The sequence below is a fragment of the Contarinia nasturtii genome, unplaced genomic scaffold (genome assembly GCF_009176525.2).
Source record: "Contarinia nasturtii isolate CC-2019 unplaced genomic scaffold, AAFC_CNas_1.1 Cnas_scaffold_1240, whole genome shotgun sequence".
In the NCBI taxonomy this organism is placed as follows: Eukaryota; Metazoa; Arthropoda; class Insecta; order Diptera; family Cecidomyiidae; genus Contarinia; species Contarinia nasturtii.
The window spans coordinates 3752407-3778578 of NW_022198581.1; the positions used below are offsets into that span (position 1 = coordinate 3752407).

Genomic DNA, 26172 nt, shown 5'->3' on the forward strand with positions numbered 1-26172 from the left:
ATAATTGGACTATATGTGTTCGAGTTTACTCTCAAGATGATGTATTAGTTATGATAGTCCATGCGAATAATGTTTCCAAAGGCGTTTGATTATACATAAATGGATAGTTACGGGAAAGGAATAAAACTTATTTGATTAAAAAGTGAAACCAAAACTCAATTATTATTAAAGTGTATTTGGTTTCAAAATGTGAACGATGGGGATTTCTACCATTCACCGAAATTATTTAGAACTTTTTCGAACTTTACTAACTTAACATTGAACTGATGACGCCTTAAAATATTCCTTTGGCTTTGACAACAGATGGTTTTTGTTTATTTTGGTCACCTATATTCTCACAATATCCGAAATCTGCAAAGAATATTTCAATTCGATCCAATTTTCATGAAATATTCACTTACAGTAACAATGTGTCACAATAAGCGCGAGACGGAAAAAAACATTGTATGGATGGAATGAATAGAAATTCAACATTTCTTCAGTGTTTTTCGACAGAGCCATGATTTACGATTCCAGCATACATTTTTTTGTTTCTTTTTAAAATTGTGTCACTTGTAATTTAGGCCTTCCAAAGTTTGTTGTTGATGTCATAATTAATTGTTTAACAACACAATATGAATCGTACCGATCATCGTCGCAGCCGTTATTTAACCGTTTTCATTCCTATTATAATGGTTGATTCCAAGGCTTTGATTCTGAAAAAAAGAAGAAAAAAAGAGAGCGATAATAGGATAGGTGTGCGCAAGATCATGATTCGACATGCATTTCGAATCAAGTCGAATGTGTTTTCTGTTCAAAATTCGCTTCCCCAAAGTTATGTTCAACATTCAATCGAATGACAAACAAACGAACAACAATGTAGTTGTTTCGGGAGTTGTGCCCATTGTTATTGTGAATAATGCATATCTTCCAAAATTGAACTTCGAATTGTAACTATTATCACGTTATGTGCCGTTGCTGCGCTACGAAAGTTTTGAAAGTAAAAGATTGAAAAATGAATTTTCGGAAGAGACACACTTTGTCGTCGTCGTCGTCGCCGCCGAAGTCGTCATCGTTTGTGATAAAAATCAGTCAATCTTGTTATATGGAATTACTTATTCATTTTTACGGTCGGTGCGTTTAGCAAGCAAAAAGAATGAAAATCCGTTGAGCTCTTTTCAAAGTGTATGAAAGAGAGCATTGATGATTTGCGGTACTCCCGGCTTGTTGTTTTTACTTTCAGTGATTCAGACATGTTTATGCCATGAATTTTGGTGCTCACAGCCAGGCGGATGTTTGACTAGTTCAAGATTTCGAGCTATGCATTCGATTGCGAATCTACGGCGAGCGTGTGTGTGCGCGCTCAGCATTATGTGTGTTTAATAAGCTGAAATAATAACGGTTAAATATGCTCGGTATATTTCTCAATGATGCACATGTTTACTCAATGTAGTTTCTGGCGTTGTTTTTTTTTCTATTCATTGTTCGTTCAGTCTGTCGCCTGTGTGCGTGAACATAACAGCCGCAATCATATATTATGACATTGCCGTTGTATGATCGTTTAACTAAAGAAATTTTGGGGAGGAAAACAAAGTCACGAATTGAAAAAACAACAACACAAAAAAAAACAACAAATGGGGAACTGATTAGAGAGCAAGCAGAAAAAAAAGGTTTCAGTAATTTGGAGGAAAAATGCGGTTGCTGCAATACATATTTTCTTTTGTTCAAATTCTTCTGCCTGTGACAACAGTTTCTTATAAATTCATTGTGATCGGTGGTATTTTGTATCATTCATTCGTTGTTCATCATAGAAGCATCGCAAAAAGCGACCAAAAATTCGCGACAACATTTTGTGAAAAGTTTAAAAAAAAAATCAGTGAAAATAACAAACAAAAATGGATAACATTTTCAAATTCTGTGGATTTATTGGAGTCTTTGCACTTCTCATCAGCACCTGTGCGGCTATTCCAAAATACGAAACGGCCAGCAAAAGGTAAACGTTTAACATAGTTACTTATAGTTTTAAGTTAGTGAATCCGAATTGAATGAAAATCTCACCAATGGACACATTTGGCTTCTTAATGGATCACTGCTTGGATTCAATTTTTGTTCAAAATTCTAGTTTTTGGCCATTTCACATATTTTCTTCCTTTTTTTGAAAATTGGTGAAGAAAAAACTTGAAATAATTTTCAAAAATTTATTTTGAAGCTACACAATGGCCGATAAACATGCTCCACCTCAATGGGATCGTTCATACAAGGAAAACGATACATACGCTGCCCCCACGTCTGATCGTGTCGAACGATTGGGTTATTCAACGGGCTATGGATCTGTAAACGTAATTTTACCATCAATTTTATACAATTTTACCATTCGTAATGTTTGATACGGTACCATTCGATATGTTTCCCTTTTTCAAGTCATATCCACATTCTGGCGTTGGCTATGGATACAGTCCGATGAAAATTGATTTGGGTGGCGTGGTTCTCGGTGCAATTATTGGCGTTGGTGCTTTGTTGATCATTCCGAAAATTGTTGGCAGTTTGAATGGTGGTTATAGTGGATACGGTGGATATAGTGGTAATTATCGCAGTGTTGATGGTGGTGATCCAACCGGTTTCTCCGAAATGCTCGCCAAATTGGATGACATTTTGGGCAAAGATAATATTGATTCAACAAATTGCATGCAACGTGCTGTTTGCACCTATGTTCGTCAATCGGTTTACCACCATAAAATGGGCACCGCCGATCAAACCGATCAAATTGTCAACGCATTGTCCGAGTAAGTATTGAACGCCATCCCAAATTCAAGTTCAAGCAAAACACTTGGAAATAATGAAAAATGTCCCTTGAACATTTCAGCAATGCACTCATTGACTACATGCTCAACGGAACGGCAGTAAAAGAAGCATTGGAAAATGGTAAAAACCTCGATGCAGACCCATGTGAAAAAATATACAACAGTTGCCCATTGAACAAGGATCAGACGTTGCAAATACTTTCAAAATTGATGCCAGGTGCGGGAGCAGCTAGCACTTAATACAATCCATATATTTAAACGACTTTGACAATTGCCTTTATTCACAAACAATATCCAAAAAAACCAAAACAATTTGTATAGATGATAAGACATTTCGTTCAAATAAACAATTTATTTTCCGTTTTGATTAACAATAAAAAAAAACTTTTAAATTATTTGTCACATTTATTGCCCAGTAGTGAAGAGTTCATCAATTGTCATCTTGAGGTATTTTTGTATTGAAAATATGATAATTACTAAATGTGATATATCCATTGTTAGCGGATTTTTGAAGTTCAATCAGAATTAGCAAATTGTTTCGTCGCCGTAATAGTTGTTTTGGTAGGTATAATGTAATTTGAGGTCCAACCAGTGGCCAATACCGGCCCAAATTGAAGCCATTGATAAATATTATTCCCTAAATTGGTGAAAAACAAGAAAAAAATGAAAAAGGGTATTAAATTTAACAAATGTATAAAATTCACACCTTTCCCCATCCAGATGGATTTATATATGTGTCATGAATTTCAGCTGCATCAATATTGAATGTTGCATGAAAAATTCTAGGGCCATTTTTCATAATATCTGTACTGAAATCTGCCGTCGATCGGCCCGAATTTTCAAGGATATCGTTTTCGATGCGTTCGGAAATTAAATCTTCAATTTGTTCAACATCTTCTAACGGAAAACCGGTCATTGTCCAATTTAACAAAGGCATATTATTCACTTGAACGTTGCCGATTATCCCTTTGAAATCATTCATTACATTGTAATTGATACGACCCTGGCTCTCAACCAACACTTGGACTGTTTTTCCTGAAAATCCCGCATTCAAACCTACTGCATTTACGAGATTTTCTCGTGATAGATAACCAACGACCATCTTGTTTAGAAGAAGGAAAAAAATAAATGAATATAACTGATTAGATTTACTTGCTTGATTGCTGCTTAAATAGAGTAATCGCTTACATCATCAATAAGTACGATAGCTCGATCGTTTAGTTTTGGTATGGCAAAAATGGATGGATCGAAATTAAGTGGCGGCAAAACGGCTTCGTACAGCACAAAACCAGAATTTTGATCGATTTGTTCAAAGGTTAATGGAATACGTGATCGGATTGATGGTTGACCGAATTTTTGTCGTGCAATTGGCGATAAAAGTGTCATTTTTGGTATTAATCGCACGGGAGGTAGTGTCATTTTTGGTGCACGTGCTGGCACCGAAATATTTGGCAATGGTAAATAATCCTTTATGGCATCTCGAATTAGCATATATTTTGGCGTTGGATCACCCGCTTCATCCATCGGAGCATCATAATCATACGATGTTAAATCGGCTTGATATTTTCCAGGACCACCTATTTCAATAAATACAACTCGTGAGCTAAAACAATTTGCTTAAAACATACAAAATCATTACCATCATTTGCACCAGCTGTAAATCCAAAATTTGTTCCACCGAAAAACATATAGAAATTAACACTGGCACCTACATCCAACATGAATCTGTAAAAACCCACATATTTTCATATTTGCGTACTGTTCCGTACAATCAATGTTTCTTACCTAAGCGAATCAACTACAGGCTGTGATTCAACCCTTGACAACGGCTCTTGCCAATGTGTCAACCAGCCTGAATTTCGAAGAAAATGTAAACAATAATTACTTCAACTTAAAAAAATATTGTGAGTCATTTTGGAATTGACATTTTTGAGTGACGCATAGTCTAATGATTAATAAATATATTTTTTTATCAACTAGCCTGGGTAATATTCAGCATTTACAAGCGGTCCTTTTGGTTGAAACTCACGTAGTCTTCTCCAAGTTTGATCGATACTATTGCGCGATGCTGAAACGAATTGCGAATAAAAGTATCAAATAAATGTTATACTTCTTCAAAAAACTTAATGGTCAAAAAGAAAAACTAACCAGATCCAAAGTCTAAGGTAGCTAATACGTTATCAATTTTTCCACAAGGCAATTGTGACGGTCCGTCATTAGTAAAAAGAACCGCTTTGTCACCAACAAACGATAACGTCTCATCTCGTAACCAGAGTGAATAGTTTCTATCACAGGCAAACGATCCATACTCATTCTCCACTTGTACCATTATAATTGGACCTCCATTTCCATACTATAAGAAAAAATCAAAAACAAAAAAAAATACTGTGTCATTTTATCAATTTTAATCTTTAAAAATAAATGTAACTCACCAAATAACGAGTTATTCTTGGAAAAAGTGAATTATACCAAATGCGAACTTCCTTTAGATAATCTGCGAATCAAGAATCATTAAATATTCTCGGTGTGTCTATGTTTTTAATGTGTTTGACATTATTTCAGCTCGTTTTTAATTACCCGTATCATATGTCCGCATTTTAATTCCTGGATAACGTCTCAAAAGCCAATATGGGAAACCACCCTATCATATCAAAATGTGTGTGTGTTTTTTGTTTTTAAATGTCATCATAATTTAAATTCATTAGTTTTTGTTTTGTTTTGTTCATACCATATCTCTTTCGGCACAGATATACGGTCCGGGTCGAAGAATAACTAATAAATCTTCTTCGGCAGCTAATCGTATAAATTGTTCAATGTCACCCATTCCATTCCAAATGAATGTATCCGGTTTTGGATTGTGCAGTGACCATTCAACATACGTTGTGACTGCATTCAAACCGGCTGCCCTCATTGTGCGCAATTTTTGGCGCCAAGTATCTGGTAACGCTCGAAAATAATGAAACGAACCAGCAACAAAACGAAACGGCTGTCCATCTTTTAAAAAACAATCGTTTTCGTAATCAATGCGAAAACTTCGATGCTACAATTGGATTTGGATCATTTTGTTTTAAATTCGTCTTTAATTTACAATCTTATGATCAATAACATGAAATCAAAGTTAGTCACTAAAACTCACCACTGTATTTGAATGGCTTCTAGTTTGTAGTATAAACAGTGCCGAAACAATCAAAAGGTTGGTTTGTAATCGCATTTTTTCACAGCATACGATCGATTTCTCAATTACAATTGTAACAACGTTTTTAAAGTGATAGGTCAATATGTGATTAACTAGAAAAACAGAAATTGATTGTTATAAAACAAGTGACATTTCCACTGATTATATTTGTTCAAACAAAAATAATGTACACGTCCTCTCGAAAGACATTTTTCCAAAAACTTCTAAATACATTATAAACATTGTTGCACTGTCGCTTGAAAACCGGTAAATTAATACACGAAAGTAGAAAATAATGATCATCATTAGAAATTAAAAGCATCTTAACATGATAATGGCACTTGCCTTCAATTGAATTTAAAAAAAAAGAATATGAATCCAAATAAAATACTTTCTCTTATCAATTTCAAAGTTAAGCGAAAAAAAGAAATCCGCGCTACTGGACTCGGTCTACGCAAATGAACCGAAAAATATCAAAGTTGTATTTTTATACAACGCAAAAGTGATAAACGTCAGAAACGAAAAATTTCGGGGAATTGAATGAAAAATAAAATATACAATGTGAAGATTTGTTCTATTAGAAGTACAAACCTCGCTTAAACTGAATTCCATAAACAGCAACGGTTTGTTATGAGTGATTGTGTGTGTGTGTTTTTAAATTCAATAGTTTATGCGAAACGTATAATTTAAATACTGAATAGAATCATTGGTTAAACTATTTTAACAATTGTTTTTATTCTCTCGTTCGCTTTGCTCTTTTTGCAATGCGTATTTTTGTTTGTACTAAATGTGGTAAATAATTGTAAACACACGTACGCATAAACAATGCGCGCAAAACATTAGCTATCAGAGCATAAAATAAAATGACCAAATTTTAGACTATATTGAATATTATCTCCAGGCACAATTAAAAGTTCAATGACGTTTTCGATGGATATTGTTTGTTTGTTTTTTTGGAATTTTTGTGGTTTGCCTGTTTTTACCTGATATATTGCACGTTGCATCAGTCGCTTCGGGGCTCTGTGTGTTACAATGTTAAACGGTCGAATGTTAAACATTGACCAAAATTCAAATCTAATCTGTACACGAACAAAGTTTAATTTTTGGTGTTATCATGAATGATTCAATTGTAAATTATCACAAATGTTTGAAAAAATACTCAAGTAGTTCAAGCTTACGAAAAAATAATTGAGCAACCGTTATGAAACTGATTTCTGATAGACTGTATTTTTTTAAATATTTGGTATAGAAAGACGCTTTCAAAAGAATATGATTTATACAGAATCAATTTAATCGCGATAAAAAAAATGTACGACTCAATTAAATAAATTTTCAAATTTTTCGGTTTTTTGTATCTTACTTTGAACAGTTTTAAATCTAAACAAAAAAATTCATTGACATTGAAGTAAAAAAAAGTCAACAGCACCACACTTGATCAATTTGATTTAATGATTTAATTTTAAAACTTAATTAAAGAAAGAAAAGTCGTGTTTTTCAACACCAAATTTTTTTTTTTTTTAATTAAATCGGCAGAACGCAACATTCGGCGGCCAATCAAGAACGATTCCACAAACTGTACTATCAGTTTGAAATCGTTTACATCGAACCTCTTGCAAAATCTCTATCTATCTCACAGGCTAAAGCAGAAAGAAAGACGAGAAAAGAGCCGAGAATAAGATTATGTGAATTATGGACTATATCGCAATACGTTATTGCAATAGAATATTGCCGATTTACGGTGTGTTTTTGTTCAAAACAGAAAATACTCGTTTGAAACGGCATACCAATACAGTTACATGCCTAAGGTGACAGAGGAACAACAAAAATAAGGAGACCGCAGCAGAAAAGTAGAGAGAAAGAGAAATGCTTGTTTGCGCGTCGAAGAAGTGAATGAACAAGACGTCGAAAAATCGACAAAATATGCAAAGCATAAAGGAAGCGTATGGCACATTTTGTTTGTGTACGATTTGCTCCAATACATAAATGCGTGTACCGTGTACACAAATGCAACTGCGTGTCGATCGGTCGTTACAAGCAATAGATGTTACTTGCTTCATATTTTTCTCATCATCATTCATTTGAAAAGTGAAATGACTAAAAATAGTGGTTTTGTCGTTGTATTTGCTAACCGCTGCGTGCATGTATACAACAAGATTTGTTTTAAATGTTGTTTTGTCTTCATATTTCAATCCATCATAAATCAGATGTACAGTATGCTTGTGAGAGAGGCTAAAAATAAAGGCAAACCAACTACCTATTGGTATATGCAAACAACAACGTCTATGACAAGAGAATAAAAACCACAAATACAGACGATTTCCACAAGATGTCGATAGTTGTATGGCTTTTATTGACATCAATACTATATCAATGCCGTCTGACTATATACAAACACCAACACATTTGCAAATGAAATCGTCGTGGTATTTCGTTGCTTGTACATATAAATGTGTAATCAGTTGTATAGTTGGTTGCATAGTTTCCTTATAGTCAATGAGACCATTCAAGAGTTATACACCCGTCGACCTACACATAGCGCATACACATTCATTTCATTCCAACACAACTGTTCATACGCATACGACACCACATACACATATGCAATGTGAACAAATTACACTGAAACAAATCCAAAGATCGACTATGTGAAAATAGTTCATCAGTAGCATTAACCGTGTTCTGGGCACTTTTATATATATATAAATTTATGATTTTTTTTTCTTCTTTCGTTCGTTTGTGTCCCGAAAACTTGTGTGATTTATTCGATTTTTTTGTCAATTAATTTGTTGAATTTTCATTGAAATTTGTTGACAACTGTGTGTTGCATTGCGTAAAAATTGCGTTACAATTGTTGTGAACATCGGTTGGTTGCTGCGTTCAGTGTGATTTTCGGAGAAACACGACAACGACCACGACGACAACAACAACGGATTGTTTAAAGATCCGAATATCTAGTGAAAATGTGTGAATTTTTTTGTTAAAACATACGAAAAAAAAAATATTTTCAATTTCAAATGCATTCAAGAATATTACTGATTGCAGTGTGTTGTTTACGGCCTGTTTGGTATATGTAAAAAAAAAAAATCTCGTTTCGAGTGAAAAACGAAAAAAAATATAGAGAGAAAAAATAGTCAACAGTCATAAAATTGTTGTGACCAAAAAAAGGTGCCTCTCTCAAAAAGAATAATAAGTTATAACAAATTTAAATGTGAGTGTACCATTACATACAACGATATAAATACGAAGCTGATTACGGTAAAATATACAACGCATTGCGCATTAGATTTATCATCATCACGAATTAATAACGAATAACAAAAGCGAAAAAAAAGCAGCGAAAAATGATTCACGTCGGTGACAATACATGGAATTTGCGGATTTTTATCACCGACCTCCAAGTCGAGAAAACACTACGGGTTCGTGGTGATCTTCACATTGGTGGTTTAATGCTGAAATTAGTGGATCCAGGTTTGTTGTTTACATTTTTGTCATTTTTATTATTTTTTTTACGTAATGACATCAAAGAAAAAAATAAAAGTTTTTTTTCTTTCCTTGTCGCCATAGTGTTGTTGTATGTTTATATATACATTTGAGCTAGATATAAAGTCACGGCGACATCATTCTGTTTGCCTTGAAACATTATACATTTTCGATCGAGTTGTTTTTTCTCTTTCTTGCGTTTCTGCAACTCCAATGGATCCATAGTTGGATTGTGAGAGAGCCAGAGAGCCAGAGAAAAGGATATAGCGTTTCGACTGAATGAGATTTTGCATATGTTGGCGCACAGAGGGAATCGAGCGAATCGTAATGAAATACTTTCGTTGTATGTACGCAAAAAAAGTGATCCACATAATTAAAATCCAAGCGCAAAATAAAAAGAAGAATAAAATAAATAGAGAAAAAGAAATGGATGCACAAATACATTCCAATGGTAGAAACGGCTGACTCCAATCCGCATCTCTCTTTTTTTTTAAATGTCGATTCTTGATGATCATCATGATCATTTCCCTCCTTATGCATATACAATGACGATTTCAACGAATTTCTCATTCAACAACTTCAATTGACCAAAAAGAAAGAAAGAAAAAAATGATGTAGAAAAATACGATCGGCAACGACAACAACAATCACGAAGAAGAAGAAGAAAAAAAAGTGTTGGTGTTGAAGACCGCTTCACAGAAATGTTTGTCATTGACATTATTTTGAGATGGATTTTCGCTCACAAATACACACGCATACCGTGCGCACATGGATAAATTTTGATGAAAATCTCATCGTGTGCATCGATAAAAATGCCGATACGATGCATTTTTGAAATTGCACCAAGAGAAAACATCCAGACATTCCAAATCAATTGAATCAGAGAAAAATCTGAAAATCAATTATTCTGTTGGTCTTTTTACGGTATTTGTACGCATATGTTTCCGTTACGCACACACAATCTTTATTCTCTCTCGTTTTGTTTCTCGTTGAGTGTTTTTCTTTCCTTCTCTTCTCTCTTTCAGTAATAATATATTAATATAAGTGAATAATCCAACACACATGTATATGCGATTTTATTCAGTTTTGCTTCGATCTTTTTTCCTACACAAATGTACGACGACGTATACAGACAGTCAGTCAGAGCGATACATAGTCTTCTGGCTCTCTGGGTATAGTATATATTTTTAGGTCTTATACACTATTTTTTTTTTAATTTCTGACGCAATCAAACAACACTCAATGTCACTGCTGGGCAGGGGAATCAGCCATACATTTATTTTCTCAATTGTTTTTCTTTTTTTTGTTCTTCACGTTGTTTCATTAGTTCTTTGAGCAAATTGACATATGTGAATCGCACATACATCGACGCACACGCATATAGCTTGTGGTGTGACAAATGGAGCGATTTCTTTTTCGTCGTAATGCGATCAAATTCCTACCGAATCGATTTGAATGCACCATTCAGTTTGGTTTTGCTCACAGTTGTTGGTGTTTTCTCGCTCTATCAACCATCACGCTCGTTCGCTCTATCTCACATTTTATTTCTTCCAGCCGTTCGCATTTATAACGAATTCCCAACACTGATTAAGTATTTATTTACTCGCCGCCATATACCATCGTTTGTTCGCTCACTCATTTACTTGGTCGGGTGTTTGCCGCTCTCGTGTGCTCACACTCACATCAGACACAGTCAGACATGGATTTCAATATATGGCTTATTCCCATTTAAAATACATTAAAAATGTTGGTGTTTACTTGGACCTAATGCAAACGAACAAGCACGAGCGCGCGCGTCCGCTCACTCACTCATATCGCATTAGTCGTGTCTGTCGTATAAATATGTGTTTGTTAAACATCTAAGTTATACAGACACCGCCCGATTAAACATATTTACAATATTTTATGAAAAACGATGATACAAACCAAAATGAAGAAGAATAAATGAAAGAAACAACAACAACAACAAAAAATACGACATCATGCTTTGGTATTTACATTTATACACATTGGCTCTCTATTATTGTTTATGCCTTAATTTATAAATTTTGTGCTGATATTTTCATTTTTCGCTTACAGTAAAAACAAAACGAAAAACAATAATAATAATAATAATAATAATCATCGTCAATGTAATTATGATACTACGTCACACACACAAATCAAAGTATGTGTGGGTTCGAAATGTTTTCGCTCTAGCGCGCGCTCTTTCTCTCTCTCTTTTCTCGTTTTCAATCAAAATATGTGCGAGAGCGTGTACGATTTGTGTATTTGGCGAAATGACTTACCATGATCTCTATGCTCGGCTTTGTCCATTCAAGTGAAATGATTGAATAAACTCAATTATATTATACATGATTCTATCATCGATAGAGTCGATGCGTGCACTATTTTACTCGCCCGTCCACACGTTCGATTTCTGATGATCGATCGGAATTTCGAGATTTTCAATACTTGATTCATTCGAGCGTTACACATATTGTTGATTATTAAAAATAGCCGCGGAATTTCGAGGAAATTGATCGAGGCCGAGGGTTGGTATGCACAGCAAAAAATATTTCCATTAACAATTGTTTACTTCATTTGTTCGCTCAATTTACGTGTTTTATTCAAAAACAACGAGTGAACAAAAAAAAATTGTAGGTATGTGACCCACTGCCGCCATCTTCTCCTCCGCCATCACTGCCGCAATTCAATTTGCATATATGATTGAAATATGGCATTTATGGGCTGTGAGAAAAGTGCAATATGTGCATTTTTCGTGAATGCCCGTTGAAGAGAAAAAAAAAGAGAATTATGATCATTTTACAATTTTTCAAAACATGTGCAAATCATAGAGAGTGAGACATAGAGAAACACAGATTGTATTGCAATTCTCAGACCCACACATGCATTTAAAATTAATTTCTCGCTCCTCCGGAGAATATAAATTGCGACTATTTTGTAATTTGCATTGCAAAAGAAATATATAAAGCAGAAAATGAATTGCAATCACTTTGCTATGCACAATAAGATGCAAATAGAAATGCATGTTTTTATTCATTCACATTCGTTGAGACAATTGAATCAAATGATCATGTGATCATTGCATTCGTAAATATATTGAATGATAAGAAAGTGATATAACCGGACAAAGAAATAAATTAAAAAAAAAAAACAACAACAACTAGAAATAATGTATGCGTGATAGCCATGGCTCGAAGCGGTTTTAGTTGCTTTTATTTCGCTCGATGTAATTGAGACTCGTTAAAAATGACTAAAAATACATATGTTGTATCAATAGTGTTTTTAATATTGAAGCAAAATAAAAAAAAGCAAGAAGAAAATAAAACATTTCAAGTGATTTACTATGTTCACTTGGCCCCAGCGAAACAAAAATTATTTTGTTCTCGGCTGGCGAAACGATCTATAAATTTGAATCGATGAAGATGCTCTAAATAAAAGTAAAACAGCACATGAGTGAGAGGAAAAAAAGTAGTGGCGGGCAGCCATAGCTCTACAAACACTCTGCAGAAAAGCGATCATGTGCAAGACATAATTTAAAAGAAATTACGCCGCACGTTCTCTTTATCGTGCGCCCGCGCGCACGCTCTCAACAATATGCTAGCGTATACATACATATATATATCACTAAAAATAGAAGTAGACGAAACGGTACATCTGACACACAGCATTCTTGCACGCTCATTAAAAAACCATTTGCTCGTCGTTTCCCTTTCAGTGAAAGAGAGAGACATCGTTGTGCATTGTGCATTATTTTTTTTCCTTCGACGATATTCAATTTATTTTACGGTATGCGATCTGCATGAAGAATGTTTTTTTTTCCATTTTGAAACGCGGAACAAAAACGAAAAAACAAAACAATGTTAAAATGTTTTTTTTTTCTAAATTTATTTGATAACATGTTATCGGCCAGAAGATTTATATATTGCTTGTCGGTATAATTCTCTCCGTTTTTTTGTTTATTTTTAGAAAATCCAAAAGATTGGTCGGATCATGCACTTTGGTGGCCATCAAAAAATGCATGGCTTTTACGCACACGATCGACACTCGATCAGTGTGGCGTTCATGCCGATGCCTTGTTACACTTCACACCAATGCATAAAGTCTTAAGAGTTCAAGTAAGTCACTAATCCACCGCTTTTAAAAGCGGCAATAAATTTTGAAATGGTTTTAGTCCTCTCTCAAATTTATTTGTTTCGTATTTATGAAAATAGAAATCCTAAACAACAACAAAAAAAATGTTTATAATCTTTTTAGCTTCCCGATTTACGTAATCTTGATTGTCGTGTTGACTTTTCGACAAATACATTCAGAGCGGTGGTGAATTTGTGCAAAGATCTTGGAATTCGACATCCCGAAGAGTTATCGTTCTGCAAACAATTGGAATCACAGCATTTAAAAAAGAATTATTCATCGTTTCCAAAGGCAAAATTTCAAGCAAATGAATACGATTATGGACGCGATTACATATCGCCGGCGCCCGACACAAATTCATTTATACCAACTCATTCGACACTATTGACCAGCAGCAATGGCAGTTTGGATTCACCGCACGGACCATTCTCGTGCGCACCATATCAGCACAATACGTATCAACCACCGCGTCAAACCAATCCGATCAGCTCACCAACTGGCGTATGTTGATTTTTTTTCTCTTCTCTGCTCATTTGCATGATAAATATTGAATTTTAATTATATATATATAACTATAAATCATTGTTAATAATCAAGAATTTGAATAACATTATTGTAATTGATTTGGTATTTCATTTGTTTCTTTTTCGTTTTCGAAACAAATTCTAGACATGGAAGCACAACAGTTCGAATGGCTATACAACATTCAATGATTCAACATCATCGTTGAGTGATTTACATGAGAATTTGGCTGCCAGTCCCCGTGCACCTAGTCCAGACATTCGATCACGTTTGGTGAAACCAAAATCGCTGATCGAACGTGCTCGTATGAATGTTGCATGGCTTGATTCATCACTTTCGATAATGGAACAAGGCATTCGCGAGTATGACACATTGTGTCTTCGTTTCAAGTATTATACGTTCTTTGATTTGAATCCAAAATACGATCAAGTTCGCATTAATCAATTGTATGAACAAGCTAAATGGCAACTACTTAACGAAGAAATCGATTGTACCGAAGAAGAAATGCTAATGTTTGCTGCGTTACAGGTACAAATACATTTCATTCAACGATATAAACTATTGATAAAACAAAAAGCAAATCAAATCAATTTAAAATGTTCCATTTTCTTTTTCGCATTTGCATAGCTTCAAGTCAATTTACAAAATGACATTCAACAGCCAGACTCGGGCATTGATACATCCAGTTTGGATAATGCGGCCGATGATGACATAGATGCAGCTCTAAGTGAACTTCAGCTCACATTGGTCGGATCAAATGGTCATTCGAAAACTAGCGACATTACACATATTCCAGAGTTGACAGATTTTTTGAGATTCTTAAAGTAAGTACATTATAATATCGCAAAATGTGCAATTCATTTCAACAACACATTCTCTTTCTACAATTTACAGACCGAAAAAATTCACTCTCAAAGGATACAAACGCTATTGGTTTGCATACAAAGATTTATATTTGTATCTGTATAAGTCAAAGGATCATTTCCGTAACAATCAAACACCAACCATTGTTATTAATCTACGCGGTTGTGAAGTTACGCCTGAAGTTACCTTAGCCCAAGGAAAATTCAATATCAAATTGGAAGTGCCACCGGAGGAGGGTTACGGTGCAAATAATGAAATGTGGATTCGATGCGATAATGTAAGTGTGATTATTGTATTTTTAGAAACAGACAGTAGCCTAAACATGTAAATTATTTACCATTACAGGAAGATCAATATGCAAAATGGATGGCTGCATGCCGTTTAGCATCAAAAGGTCGTTCGTTGGCTGATAGTTCATATGATTCAGAGGTGGCAAGCATAAAATCATTCTTAAGCATGCAAAAGCCAGCTCATGGGCCTGTAGTCAGCATAAATCCGGATTCGATTGATGCAAGTGTTTTCTTATCACCGCGTACTTACAAAAAACTTAAAGGAAAGGTCAGTACCATGTAAAACTTATGAACTTTTCTAATGGAGAAAAAAAATGTTCTACAAAGGAGTAGACATATGTAACAAAAATTAAATTTATTTTCCTCTGCTTTCTTATTTCAAAATAGGCAACACCACGAATTCTCGAAGCACATTCAAATGTGAAAGATTTGTCGTTGATCGATGCAAAGCTTAAATTTATTTCGGCATGGCAAAGTTTACCGGAATTTGGTGTCACATTGTTTGTTATCAAATTTGACGGCCATAAAAAGGAAGAATTGCTTGGTGTAGCGCACAATCGCATCATGCGAATGGACATAAATAATGGCGATCATTTGAAAACATGGAGATATAACACAATGAAGGTACATATAACAATATCAAAAACAGTTTTGAAGATTCCTTTCAATTTTCTGATCACGATCAATGTGTCAACTAATACAATTCATTCTGTCTCTTTTGCAGGCATGGAACGTCAATTGGGAAATCAAATGTATGATGATTCAATTTGAAGATGAGAGTATAGTGTTCTCGTGTCTGTCGTCCGATTGTAAAGTCGTGCATGAATTTATCGGTGGTTATATTTTTATGTCGATGCGTTCAAAAGAATCAAATCAAACGCTAAACGAAGAAATGTTCCACAAATTGACCGGCGGTTGGGTTTGAATGAATGGTTTCAACACAAATGCACATTGTTGTCTATATGCATATTTTAGAAAATGATTTGAATTAGTTCTAATTCTAGAACAAAAACAAACGCAAACACTGGATAATAATCATTTTCAACTATATATATATATTTTTCTTTTGCAATTTTTAACTTCTTCATTAATAATTATAAGCGATTTACGTAAACAACAACAAAAATCAAATTGTAACTTACACACAGACACAAACACCCACACTTGTTGCCTTGAATGATGAAATATTATATTTTTTAATAGAAAATGATAACGATTAATTTAAATGGTTAGAAAATAATTTATAGAGAATCGAATGTTTTCATATATACTTAAATTGATGTAATTTTCAAACGAATTCAGTATGCTAGGGATTTTTTTTTTCTTTCTGTTTATTTTTTAACGAATTTATGCCAAACTAAACACTTCAATTAATTAAAAAGTGAAAACAGAAATTGAGGCCTATACTTATTCGCATGTAGCACGCAAATAATATTAGTGTCATAGATGAACATTTTTTTCTTCTTCGTCAATTAAACTATTTTGAGTCATTCGTTATTTACACAAAAGAAAAGGAAAAAAAAAATTGAAAGAAATTTTGTTGAACGAAAACTTTTATCGAAAAATTCACAGACACAATTGGTACTAAAAAAATATATATACTATATTTTAGAAAAGAAAATGCCTTAAAACAATCTACTTAACTTAAATTTAGTTGAATTAATACATTATATGTGAAAGTTATACAAAACATTACATTTGTAACGTGTTTTTTTCGTTTTTGCGACAAGGCTAAACTTGGATAGAAAATTGGCACCGACTATTATATAAAAAGTGTAACCAATTGTTATTGTACTTGTTTTTTTTTTCTTAACCGAAAATCGTGCCAAATGAAGTCAGATGATGGCACCTTTCTTTTTAAATTTTGTTCTTCAATGGAATTTTGGGTGTGAAATCTTTGAACTTCCGTTTCAATAACAACATAAACTTCCAAATGGAATTTTTTTAAATCGAAAATTGACAATTTTGTATTCAAAAGTCAATGAACCATTTCTATTGCGCCAAAATGAAATTTACAGCCAAAAGCCAAATAAAACTTTACGATGTGAATTTGATTTCGTACTACATATGATGTAGGTATATCCAGCGATAAACTATCGAACCAATCACAACCAAGTCATTCAAACAAATATTAGTCATAGATTCTTGTGGATGCGTTAGTTTTGAAACGCTTCGAAGATTGCTGATGAACATTGTTTGAAGCAAAAATTGACCAAACCGTCCACATGATAAGGAATTTCTATGATGAAAGTCGTTAAAGCTAAATCAAATTTGCATATATGCAGATTGTGTATTGCACCATTTTATTTATGTTTTATTTGTTCGCTGGACCATCACACGCAAAACCGAAAGTTTATCGTCTGCTTTCGATTTTTATAATCGCATACGAATCAATATATATATTCAAATGGCTGGAGCCGTTTGGGTATATTTTTTATGCCTTGAATCGGTTTTTATTTTTCAAGATCAATAACATTTACACATTTCATTTGTAAAATAAAACGATTTTTGTATAAATAAATTTTATTAAAATAAATGTATTTACTAAAATTATTTACTCTTGTTTCTTTTATAAATGTTTATCCTGTTGCTTCATTTAAATGAACTTAGGTCAAGTGAATTTAATTATTGATTTCTTTGTTTTTTTTTTTTTTTTGTACGATACTTAAACGAACACGTTAATACAACATTTTATTTTTAAAGTTATTCCTTAAAAGCTATGCGAATGGCATGAACAATGTTTTATATTTTTTTTGTTGCCTGGATGGTGTACTGTTTTGCATCACTTTTTGCGATTGTTTTGTGAAAATATGTTCAGGTATTTGCCTCTGGTCATTTCACGCGCTTCTTCCACTCCCAATTGATAGGCTTGGTCATACAGTTTTTTTATTTCTGAAATCAGACCAGCCTGTGACAGTGCTCCCAATTCTATAATAGGTCAATACAAAACGAATCCGCATTAACAACATTGAAATGAATGAATTTTAATTCAAAAAACACTTACGGTGCATGGAATTGATGTCTTCTTGTGAAAGTCCCTGAGTCCATGATGGTACTTCATCTCGACTCGTGATCGAATTCAGTTTGGCATATTCGTTGACACCTGGAACTGTACAAAACCAAAGTAAAATGAATGAAATGATGAATATTAAAATGATGAAAAAAATTTGGTACTTTTTTCCGGCCATGTTTCTGGCGAGCCGGGATCTAGTTTTTCCATACTGATCAAATTGCAGTTTTCATTTACTTCTACAAAAGAAACAATTATTCATGTACATCACGTTAATGAAACGATTGAATACGCACACAAAATTAAAACAATTTCACTTACCCTCCTTGATTGGAACGTTGGTAATGGTTTTATCATTATCGTTTTCACTCACACTCATTATTATCGTCGTTTGTTTTCAATTTAATTAATGAAATTATTTTAAAAATAAAATTCGAATGGAATAAAAATCCGTTTGGGTCTTGTACAATTGACTTTTTTCTCTTTCAATAACAAGCCGCCATCATATATTTACGGAATATATTTGACGTTTTGTCAAACACACTCACACATAAAGCCATACAAAACTTTGAAAATGTTTCATACAAATCGATATTGCAGCATGTGGTAACATCACTGCAATGTGAATTTGTTCAATTTGGTTTCACATGAGGACGCTGCTCACGGCTAATCGTTCATCATAACAGCTTTGCAGATAGGCTTTATTTTATGGGAAATAAACACATACAGTTATTTTTTTTGCATAACTTTTAAAATCAATAAATACTTTTTTTTATTTTCGTGAAATTCATTATATTTTCCATACAGAAAATCATAATTTGTTGTTATAAATGAAGGTTTGAATTTCTCTTTGTCATACACTGAAAATGATCCAAAAAACGCCCATCGTTGATTTCTTTTACGGATATTTATTCATTTTTCCTTGCATAACATTCTAATTTGACGTACGTTCAAACGTTTGATCATCTATAATCGTGTAGTTGAAATCTCTATAATTATTTGGAAATTGAACTCGTAATTCGTTACAATCATCATAGATCTTCAATAGAACTTCTGGCATTTGAATCATTTGCCCGATCTTGGAGATATCACGCAAGTAACTATTCTGAAATTGTGAGATAAGCGATTTATTTTATTAAGTCAGTGATGCTATGTATTTAAAAATAACAAATATTATAACAATTAACAAATTATCAGCGATTTACATACGTCCTCAGCAGGGGTCCGAGGGGTCCGATTACCCCCCCCCCCTGACGAAGTGTTACCCCTTGAAAATTTTCAAAGAATTCTTTCAATTTGCTAGGGATTTTGGCCAAAAAAGTGAAGACCTTTTTTAGAAATGGAAGAAAATCTTTGAAATTGCTAGGTTTTTTCGCAAAAAATTCTTCCGATTTGCTAGGGATTTTCGCCAAAAAAGTGAAGAGCAAAAAAAAAAAAAACGAAAAAGTACACTTTTCACAAAACACACTTCACTTTTTTGCTTACCCCTCACGATTTTTTTCAATTACCCCCCCTTAAATTTTTCCCTTGAGGACGTATGGCGACTTATCAAAGTACGTCAATCAATTAACTTATGAATCATCGAACTGTGAAAAGTCTCATATGTTTTATGTGAGTGAATAACTCTGTCGATAGAATCGAACTGATTGCGTTAGAATCGTTTGGTTTGAATTCATTCACTTTGTGATTAGACTTGGAAAACAGCAATTATTCAATAAATATCCTATTTATAAATCACGTTTAAGTATTAATCATTACCAAGAAGTGATTTATACTTATATATTGAATTAGTTGCGAATATAGTACGATTTCGATTATCCGTCGAGCATGGGAAACCCCAAATTTCCTTATTTCTTACTTGATCAACGCCCAACAAATGCGTTTGACGATTGTTTCCAGTTTCTTTTCTTCGTTTTCTTTCAGCCTCAAAATCTTCAAGCATTTCTGCCTTTGTTGGAATTATAATCTCATTATTCCAGAATTTTAAGCACAAGCGCGCCTTGAATGACAATTTTTAAAAAGATATTTCTCAATTTATTATGCTTTCAACTTTTTTGAAAAATTGAATTTACACTGGTACCTGTAAATCATACATATATGAATATGCGCAAATTTGTAAACCGACAATTGCCATGGTTGTGCAATTTATGTTGATTAAATGTTTATACAATGGTGTAACTTCAAATTTATTTTCGACGCTAAGCCCGCAATCCACCGACAGAAATGGAAATGAAAACGTGTATCCTGTATTTAAGAAAAAAATTTCGTCAAAAGAGCAAAAAATAAAAATAACATCAAAATGCCAACCTGTACAAAAAAGCACACAAGATATCTGCTGTTCAACTTCGCCAACAAATTGAACGGTTTTCTCTGTGAAACGTTCAACATCACCGACTTGTATGACATTTAAAGGTAAGATATGACGGCTTGTATCACGATTATGACTGAAAATCACTTTTTTTGCTTTGGATGCTACTTCATACAAAATATCTTTTCCAGATGGTCCACAGCCAATAATCAATACCGTTTCATCTTTATATCGGTCGGGTCGTCGATATTCATGACTGTGACATATATGACCTTTAAATTTGTCTAATCCATCAAAATGCGGAATGTTTGGTGCACTGTAATGACCATTGCAAATAAAAATTGCATCAAAAATGTTCGCTTCATAAGTTTTGGTTCGAAGATCTCTACTTAAGACCTTAATAATTAAAAAAATCTTTATGAAAAAATTCAGGTATATTTTCAAATTAAACAAATTTACCTCCCATCGATTACTTTGCACTGGTTTCACATTAACCACATGATTCTGAAACTTGACGACTCTCTCTAAGTTGTAATGGTTGGCATATGATTGATAAAATGCCAGCACTTCTTCGTGCGCAAGGAATGATAAAGGACTTTTAAATGGAAATTCAAGATATCCCATACATTCAACTGGTATATTTGTCCTGAAATGGTTCCAAATTATTATTTTTATGTTTAAATGTCAAGAATTGATCAATCTTACACAACTCCGCTGTACATTAGGGTGTTTCTCATATCTGAAAATAAAAAAATGGTAGTCGTTAATTAAAAGTGCAAAAAATTCTAAGACAAATCATGACATTTACACAAAGCATCGACTGATGGTCACGCTTCCCGAAGCAAAAAACTGTTTTCAAAATTGAATGTTACTTACAAAGAAAAAACGCCCCATTTGTACTCCTGCGCAGTCAACAACAACCAAATGGGGTGTCAACCTTTTGCTACGCTACTATCCCACATGGTCGGGATAGCCTTAATAACTAATGTTACAATTGTTTTTTTTTTTGTTTGCGTTGTGCTGATTAGACAGCATGATCAGCTGGCTGCTGGTCGTACTCGAACATTTCTACATCATTATCTACGTTGGCGGCAGCAGCAGCAGCTGCTTCAGCGACATCAGCGGCTTCTTCGGCGGCCTCAGCGACAGCATCGCGGGCTTTATATCTATTGATCGCATCCGGTATCGGAAGTCCTAGCAATGTCCATAGTCCTGAAAAATCAAACAAATGAATCTTCTTAAGCAATCATTCAATCGCAATTGTATCGTCAATTAGCCTTACCTTTCAGCAGAATGTTCTTAGCAGCCACGACGTCACGATGCCAAGTCACAGAGCATTCGAGGTTTAATTGCCAGTTTTTATAGTAACTTTTTACTTTTGACAATAAAGGCTCGTTTTCTTCCAATGCTTCGTTCATGGCGCGTTGCAACAATCGAAATTCCGATAGATCCTTCTTGCCCAACTTTGACACAATTTTTATTGGCAGCAATGTTCTGGCGTCGGGTATGCACCGGCATTTCTTGAATCTGGCCGATTTGGGCTGGTTTTGGAATCGCTTCATACATCTTGCGTCTGTTTGAGATGATCCCCATTCGTCCACCAGCTCTATGGCACAATCTCGACGTTTCTTTATTGACCTCAAAGTCAAACGAACCCCTGGACACCGCACGTGCTTTTTGATACTTATTCGGCTGTCAGGTGGTACTTCGCCATCAGCACCAAAAAGAAACAAAGTCGGCTGCTTATCGGTAACCTTTTCCACCCAATTGTCGACAACACTACTACTTTTGATGTGTTTGTCCAAGGCGAGTCGAGTGTACTTGGCAGTCGAGTAAGCGCAGATTCCATGCTTCATCATCTTGATTCGGTGCTTGATGTAGTCCAGCCAATGTGACCCTTTTGGTGATGGCATCACCGGGTACAGCTCACGGTTCTCTCTGTCTCGGCGCTCCTCTTCGGTAAACTTTTTGGTCCAACGCTTTGCTTTGGCATTTCGCACGTTTTGGCCTGTTTTCCAGTGAAACTGCTTACTCGACATTACGAAGTTAGTCTGAAAATAAATAAATGAATAGTTATTGAATTTTAGCACTTACGCGGTCTATCTTCCATTGATACATATACAACATAAATGTAAAAACTTACTTCGGTGCCAGTTATAATGTTGTGTGTCACTGTGGTGTTCCAACTTTTCAAGCCTGTATCAACGCCTGCAAAATTTTCGAATTTGCCATCCAAAATCATTTCAACGATGCGAGAACGGTCGTATTCTGTGCTATTCGTCTTCTTTTTGGCCGAGTATTGCAGAGACACAGCGATTCCATCGGTGTTTATGGAAAAATCAAACTTCTTTTTTCCACGCACGAATCGCCGAATTTTCCGCATGTAGAAATACTGATTCCACCAATGATCACGCGCAGCGTTGAAATCCTTTTGTGGAAGAATTACCATGCTTGTTGTTCCGTTTTTGTTTTCAACTTCCACTTTCGGTAGCAATTCTTGCGAAGACAACACTTGGTGCATGCTTGAACAATCGATTTTGTAGTGCTTTCGGCGAAAATCACACATCGGCACCACTACTAAATTCCGGATGAATGGCCGAAAGTTTGGATCGTCGAGCATTTGTTTGCGCTTGGGGCGACGCTTTGACTTTTTGCGCTTTCTTTTCTTTCGTTTGGATCGGTGCTGATATGGCCACTCCAAGTTGTACTCTTCTATCTCGCGTTGCATAGATAGGAACATTGGCATGGCCTTAAACCAATGTTTTTCGTCAGTCGTGAGGTCATGCAGATCGATTTCTGGAAACACATTCAGGTCGTTCACCATGTCATACAAAAAGCCACACCGTTCGAGTTTGTTTGGATCGTGAATTGGCACTCTGATGTTTTTTTCTTTGATGATCAGTTTTACAACACTTTCGATGTCACTTTGCAAAAATTTCTCTGCGTCCTCTTCTCCGTCTGTGTTCAATTCGAACACTTTTAGTCTCAAGTACTGGGTGATCTTTTTGTCAGGATGCGTTGTTGAGTTGGTGACGACGTTGTCTGTGTATTGATTGGTGATATGCTTTAGGCCATTGCTGAAATCATTGTTGTTGGGCCAATCGATACCATGATAGTCGTCAAGACCTAAAAATAAAATATGTTTTTCAAATTCAACTAAATTGTGTACTGTGTAGTCAAAACTCGCTATTTTATAAGGAGGTTTAATTGTTTAATAAATCAACTATTTTTATTTATTACCTTCGACAATTGCTTTGAATTCAGGGTCGATAGCTGGCAGCTCTGGTCGTGGTCCTCGTGGCTTTTTTCCTCGTGGTCTGTACGTCGACTTTTTCGGTTTCGGTGGCTGATTGTTTTGCCATAGCACTTGGTTAAAGCAGAGTTGGATCTTTTTTTCTCCACTTCCACCAAAGAATGCGAAATCATTATTCTCAAGGCCTATGCTCGTACGCCTTTTGCACCTCGAACAAGAACAGTAATGAGCCCAAAAAGGAAATTGAAGTGGCTTGCAAACTCAGGTCCGTTATTTTGCTCATCAATGCTTGCTGGAATTGTGGGCGAATGATTGTCTTCAGCGCACATTTGATCGTCGTAATCTCATCCTTCGTTTCTCCCTTCGCTGGTATGGATGGCTTGAAGCGATTCGCCATTTTCCTATTGAAAAAAAAAACACACACATTCGATTTAGTTTGAAAACGAATTTGTATTGAATTTTCATTGATCCATATAATTTAAAAGTGACGACTTTTCACATCAAACAATGTTCGATCGAAAAAAAGTATATAAACAAATATATACATTGAAAAAAAAAATGTGCACCAGCACTGAAATAAAAGCATTCACATGTAATTTGAAAATATCAACCGAATGCACAGATGCAAAACATACGATCAAAGTGAAAAATCCTTTTAACCAATCCACACAAATATTCACATATATTTCGAATTCAATTTGATCGAACGACAACAAAACACGAATCTATCGCTTTTTTTGGTACACACACAAAGTGATGCAACACAGAAAAATGACAAAAATCTTCGGATTGATAACAATGGCAGTGATTTAGAGAGAAAAAAAACATTTAAACACATTTCTTTGATAAGCGAGTTATTGTTTCTCTTCTCTAAACAATGGAACCAATTCAAAATGGCTATCACTGCTTGAAATGAATTTCACCACCTCACGCAACAGAATTATGTACTGCAGAATAATTGTGAAATACATTACTTTTTTCATAAAATGTAATGTTACTGTTAATATGTTCAACGTTAAATAATTATTGGACTAGTTTAAATATATTTCACGTTACAAATGGCTTATATGTCGTGCTATGAAATAAGAATGAATTTCACAATAAGAAGGATATGAATAACTGCATAGAATAAGCAAGTAATTCAAATTTTGAATAAATCGTGTATTCGCTGGCAATTTCTCATCAAAAATAATAATTTTTACCGATGAATTCACCAATATTTTTCACTTTAATTTTCACTGTAAATTAAGTTTACTCACGGTGATTTGAATTCAACAATCTGCTTGGACTCCGGATCAATCGATCGATCAAGTGTTGAACAATTCGGAATAAATTGATACAAAACGCACGTATATCGAAAATAATATGAATTATTAACAAAATCGTAGAATAATTGAAACGTTGAATTGGAATTAACACTGCTGTACTTTATGTCGTAAACTTCCTATTCACAACGCCGAACGTGTTCTCGGTATAAGTGAAGCGGCGATTATGACATTACGAAAACCAATGAAATGAACGTCAAATGTCATAGGGCTCGGTTCACATCAATAATGCTAATTCAATATTTTGACATTAGACACATTTTGCTATAAAAAATTTTTTGCTTCGGGAAGTGCCAATATCATTCGATGCTTTGTATAAATGTCATGATTTGTCTTAGAATTTTTTGCACTTTTAATTAACGACTACCATTTTTTTATTTTTTGACTACGGAAACACTCCGCTGTACATGCTACTATGAATCGGAATGCCATACTTATCATTACCCACTTGATCACTGTAGTTCCACAAACCGCCCACTCTTGAATTTTGCTCGTAAACAATGACATCATGACCATAATCAAGAGCATTTTTTGTACAACACAACCCAGCTGGACCAGCACCGATCACAGCAATTTTTTTAACTTTCTCTCCACTTTTAAGTCCAATCATTTTAATTATTTGAATGAAACGATAACTATACTTACTATTCAATTACAAATGTTCTCATTTCACTAATCTAAAGTGCTTTGTAGTACACGTTTTATATTATTTGTGAATTCAAACGTGATTTGTATGTATATCTGTAGATTTTTTTCTCTCATTCCAACTCAAAGATAAGATAGCAGTAATATATGCGAGTGAATAAACAGAAAAGTATTTCAATGTCGTTGGAACAACAAATATATCATGTGCAATGTATGCTGTATGCATCATCACATCGGTCACTTTGATTAATCAATTGATATAGTTTTATGCACTCAAACTGAACGAACTTTTATTCAAAAGATCAATATGAAATATCAATAATTAATTGAACATGTATTGCTGTAAAAAAGATGCGGTGGTGAAACCGATTTCGATCAAAGAC

At 34.4% G+C, this 26172-nt stretch overlaps 6 protein-coding genes across 13 annotated transcripts; 2 read left to right on the plus strand and 4 right to left on the minus strand.

Annotated features, from left to right (window-relative positions):
- The first annotated feature begins 1757 nt into the window (after positions 1 to 1757).
- On the plus strand, positions 1758 to 3124 carry LOC116345117. The gene is made up of 4 exons (XM_031774203.1): positions 1758 to 1972; positions 2189 to 2318; positions 2401 to 2762; positions 2843 to 3124. The coding sequence occupies exons 1-4, from the start codon at positions 1875 to 1877 to the stop codon at positions 3018 to 3020; spliced, it is 768 nt and encodes a 255-aa protein (XP_031630063.1). The 5' UTR covers positions 1758 to 1874; the 3' UTR covers positions 3021 to 3124.
- On the minus strand, positions 3118 to 11766 carry LOC116345112 (beta-galactosidase-like). Of its 6 annotated transcripts, none has more exons than XM_031774194.1 (13): positions 7316 to 7364; positions 6939 to 7034; positions 5917 to 6068; positions 5509 to 5820; positions 5358 to 5421; positions 5213 to 5274; positions 4929 to 5133; positions 4762 to 4848; positions 4566 to 4632; positions 4420 to 4505; positions 3969 to 4357; positions 3487 to 3882; positions 3118 to 3417 (listed from the first exon to the last, which is right to left on the minus strand). In XM_031774194.1, exons 3-13 carry the CDS (start codon positions 5989 to 5991, stop codon positions 3211 to 3213), a joined length of 1950 nt encoding a protein of 649 aa, XP_031630054.1. In that variant the 5' UTR covers positions 5992 to 6068; positions 6939 to 7034; positions 7316 to 7364; the 3' UTR covers positions 3118 to 3210. The 6 variants fall into 6 exon arrangements, with proteins under 6 accessions (XP_031630054.1, XP_031630056.1, XP_031630053.1 ...); XM_031774196.1 differs by lacking the exon at positions 7316 to 7364 and adding an exon at positions 7134 to 7152; XM_031774193.1 differs by lacking the exons at positions 6939 to 7034; positions 7316 to 7364 and adding an exon at positions 11724 to 11766.
- LOC116345111 (unc-112-related protein-like) lies at positions 8514 to 17037 on the plus strand. Its single transcript, XM_031774191.1, has 9 exons — positions 8514 to 9423; positions 13408 to 13556; positions 13696 to 14073; positions 14242 to 14622; positions 14722 to 14918; positions 14989 to 15235; positions 15304 to 15516; positions 15636 to 15872; positions 15973 to 17037. The coding sequence occupies exons 1-9, from the start codon at positions 9297 to 9299 to the stop codon at positions 16171 to 16173; spliced, it is 2130 nt and encodes a 709-aa protein (XP_031630051.1). The 5' UTR covers positions 8514 to 9296; the 3' UTR covers positions 16174 to 17037.
- Positions 17038 to 17763: 726 nt separating this feature from the next.
- Positions 17764 to 18787, minus strand: LOC116345118 (protein lin-52 homolog). 2 transcript variants are annotated; one of them, XM_031774204.1, is made up of 4 exons: positions 18580 to 18782; positions 18423 to 18497; positions 18253 to 18357; positions 17764 to 18176 (listed from the first exon to the last, which is right to left on the minus strand). In XM_031774204.1, the coding sequence occupies exons 1-4, from the start codon at positions 18635 to 18637 to the stop codon at positions 18031 to 18033; spliced, it is 384 nt and encodes a 127-aa protein (XP_031630064.1). In that variant the 5' UTR covers positions 18638 to 18782; the 3' UTR covers positions 17764 to 18030. The 2 variants fall into 2 exon arrangements, with proteins under 2 accessions (XP_031630064.1, XP_031630066.1); XM_031774206.1 differs by lacking the exon at positions 18423 to 18497 and having other exon boundaries at positions 18580 to 18787.
- A 359-nt stretch (positions 18788 to 19146) lies between these two features.
- LOC116345115 (flavin-containing monooxygenase FMO GS-OX5-like) lies at positions 19147 to 21559 on the minus strand. Of its 2 annotated transcripts, none has more exons than XM_031774202.1 (7): positions 21443 to 21559; positions 21272 to 21305; positions 21026 to 21212; positions 20603 to 20962; positions 20339 to 20476; positions 20117 to 20257; positions 19147 to 19363 (listed from the first exon to the last, which is right to left on the minus strand). In XM_031774202.1, the coding sequence occupies exons 2-7, from the start codon at positions 21301 to 21303 to the stop codon at positions 19193 to 19195; spliced, it is 1029 nt and encodes a 342-aa protein (XP_031630062.1). In that variant the 5' UTR covers positions 21304 to 21305; positions 21443 to 21559; the 3' UTR covers positions 19147 to 19192. The 2 variants fall into 2 exon arrangements, with proteins under 2 accessions (XP_031630062.1, XP_031630061.1); XM_031774201.1 differs by having other exon boundaries at positions 20339 to 20502; positions 20566 to 20962.
- A 4-nt stretch (positions 21560 to 21563) lies between these two features.
- On the minus strand, positions 21564 to 25833 carry LOC116345113. Its single transcript, XM_031774199.1, has 5 exons — positions 25079 to 25833; positions 23807 to 24220; positions 22710 to 23692; positions 21849 to 22617; positions 21564 to 21778 (listed from the first exon to the last, which is right to left on the minus strand). The coding sequence occupies exons 3-5, from the start codon at positions 23388 to 23390 to the stop codon at positions 21591 to 21593; spliced, it is 1638 nt and encodes a 545-aa protein (XP_031630059.1). The 5' UTR covers positions 23391 to 23692; positions 23807 to 24220; positions 25079 to 25833; the 3' UTR covers positions 21564 to 21590.
- Between the last annotated feature and the right edge of the window lie 339 nt (positions 25834 to 26172).

Excerpts from the sequence above, each read along its gene's own strand:
- LOC116345113 (XM_031774199.1), bottom strand. The coding sequence starts at position 23,390 with ATGGTGAACGACCTGAATGTGTTTCCAGAAATCGATCTGCATGACCTC. Across the intron at positions 22,618-22,709 it reads ACATTATAACTGGCACCGAA|ACTAACTTCGTAATGTCGAG; the intron begins GTAAGTTTTTAC and ends ATTTATTTTCAG. Across the intron at positions 21,779-21,848 it reads TAAGAACATTCTGCTGAAAG|GACTATGGACATTGCTAGGA; the intron begins GTAAGGCTAATT and ends TTGATTTTTCAG.
- LOC116345118 (XM_031774204.1), bottom strand. The coding sequence starts at position 18,637 with ATGAGTGTGAGTGAAAACGATAATGATAAAACCATTACCAACGTTCCA. Across the intron at positions 18,498-18,579 it reads CAACGTTCCAATCAAGGAGG|AAGTAAATGAAAACTGCAAT; the intron begins GTAAGTGAAATT and ends TTTCTTTTGTAG. Across the intron at positions 18,358-18,422 it reads AGAAACATGGCCGGAAAAAA|TTCCAGGTGTCAACGAATAT; the intron begins GTACCAAATTTT and ends GGTTTTGTACAG.
- LOC116345115 (XM_031774201.1), bottom strand. The coding sequence starts at position 21,303 with ATGAGAAACACCCTAATGTACAGCGGAGTTGT. Across the intron at positions 20,503-20,565 it reads TTGTGTGCTTTTTTGTACAG|GATACACGTTTTCATTTCCA; the intron begins GTTGGCATTTTG and ends TCTTAAATACAG. Across the intron at positions 19,364-20,116 it reads ATTTGTTGGGCGTTGATCAA|AATAGTTACTTGCGTGATAT; the intron begins GTAAGAAATAAG and ends TCACAATTTCAG.
- LOC116345117 (XM_031774203.1), top strand. The coding sequence starts at position 1,875 with ATGGATAACATTTTCAAATTCTGTGGATTTATTGGAGTCTTTGCACTT. Across the intron at positions 1,973-2,188 it reads TACGAAACGGCCAGCAAAAG|CTACACAATGGCCGATAAAC; the intron begins GTAAACGTTTAA and ends TTTATTTTGAAG. Across the intron at positions 2,763-2,842 it reads ATTGTCAACGCATTGTCCGA|CAATGCACTCATTGACTACA; the intron begins GTAAGTATTGAA and ends TGAACATTTCAG.
- LOC116345112 (XM_031774193.1), bottom strand. The coding sequence starts at position 11,751 with ATGGACAAAGCCGAGCATAGAGATCATG. Across the intron at positions 5,275-5,357 it reads AATGCGGACATATGATACGG|ATTATCTAAAGGAAGTTCGC; the intron begins GTAATTAAAAAC and ends CTTGATTCGCAG. Across the intron at positions 4,506-4,565 it reads CCTGTAGTTGATTCGCTTAG|ATTCATGTTGGATGTAGGTG; the intron begins GTAAGAAACATT and ends GGGTTTTTACAG.
- LOC116345111 (XM_031774191.1), top strand. The coding sequence starts at position 9,297 with ATGATTCACGTCGGTGACAATACATGGAATTTGCGGATTTTTATCACC. Across the intron at positions 9,424-13,407 it reads GCTGAAATTAGTGGATCCAG|AAAATCCAAAAGATTGGTCG; the intron begins GTTTGTTGTTTA and ends GTTTATTTTTAG. Across the intron at positions 14,074-14,241 it reads CGATCAGCTCACCAACTGGC|ACATGGAAGCACAACAGTTC; the intron begins GTATGTTGATTT and ends AACAAATTCTAG.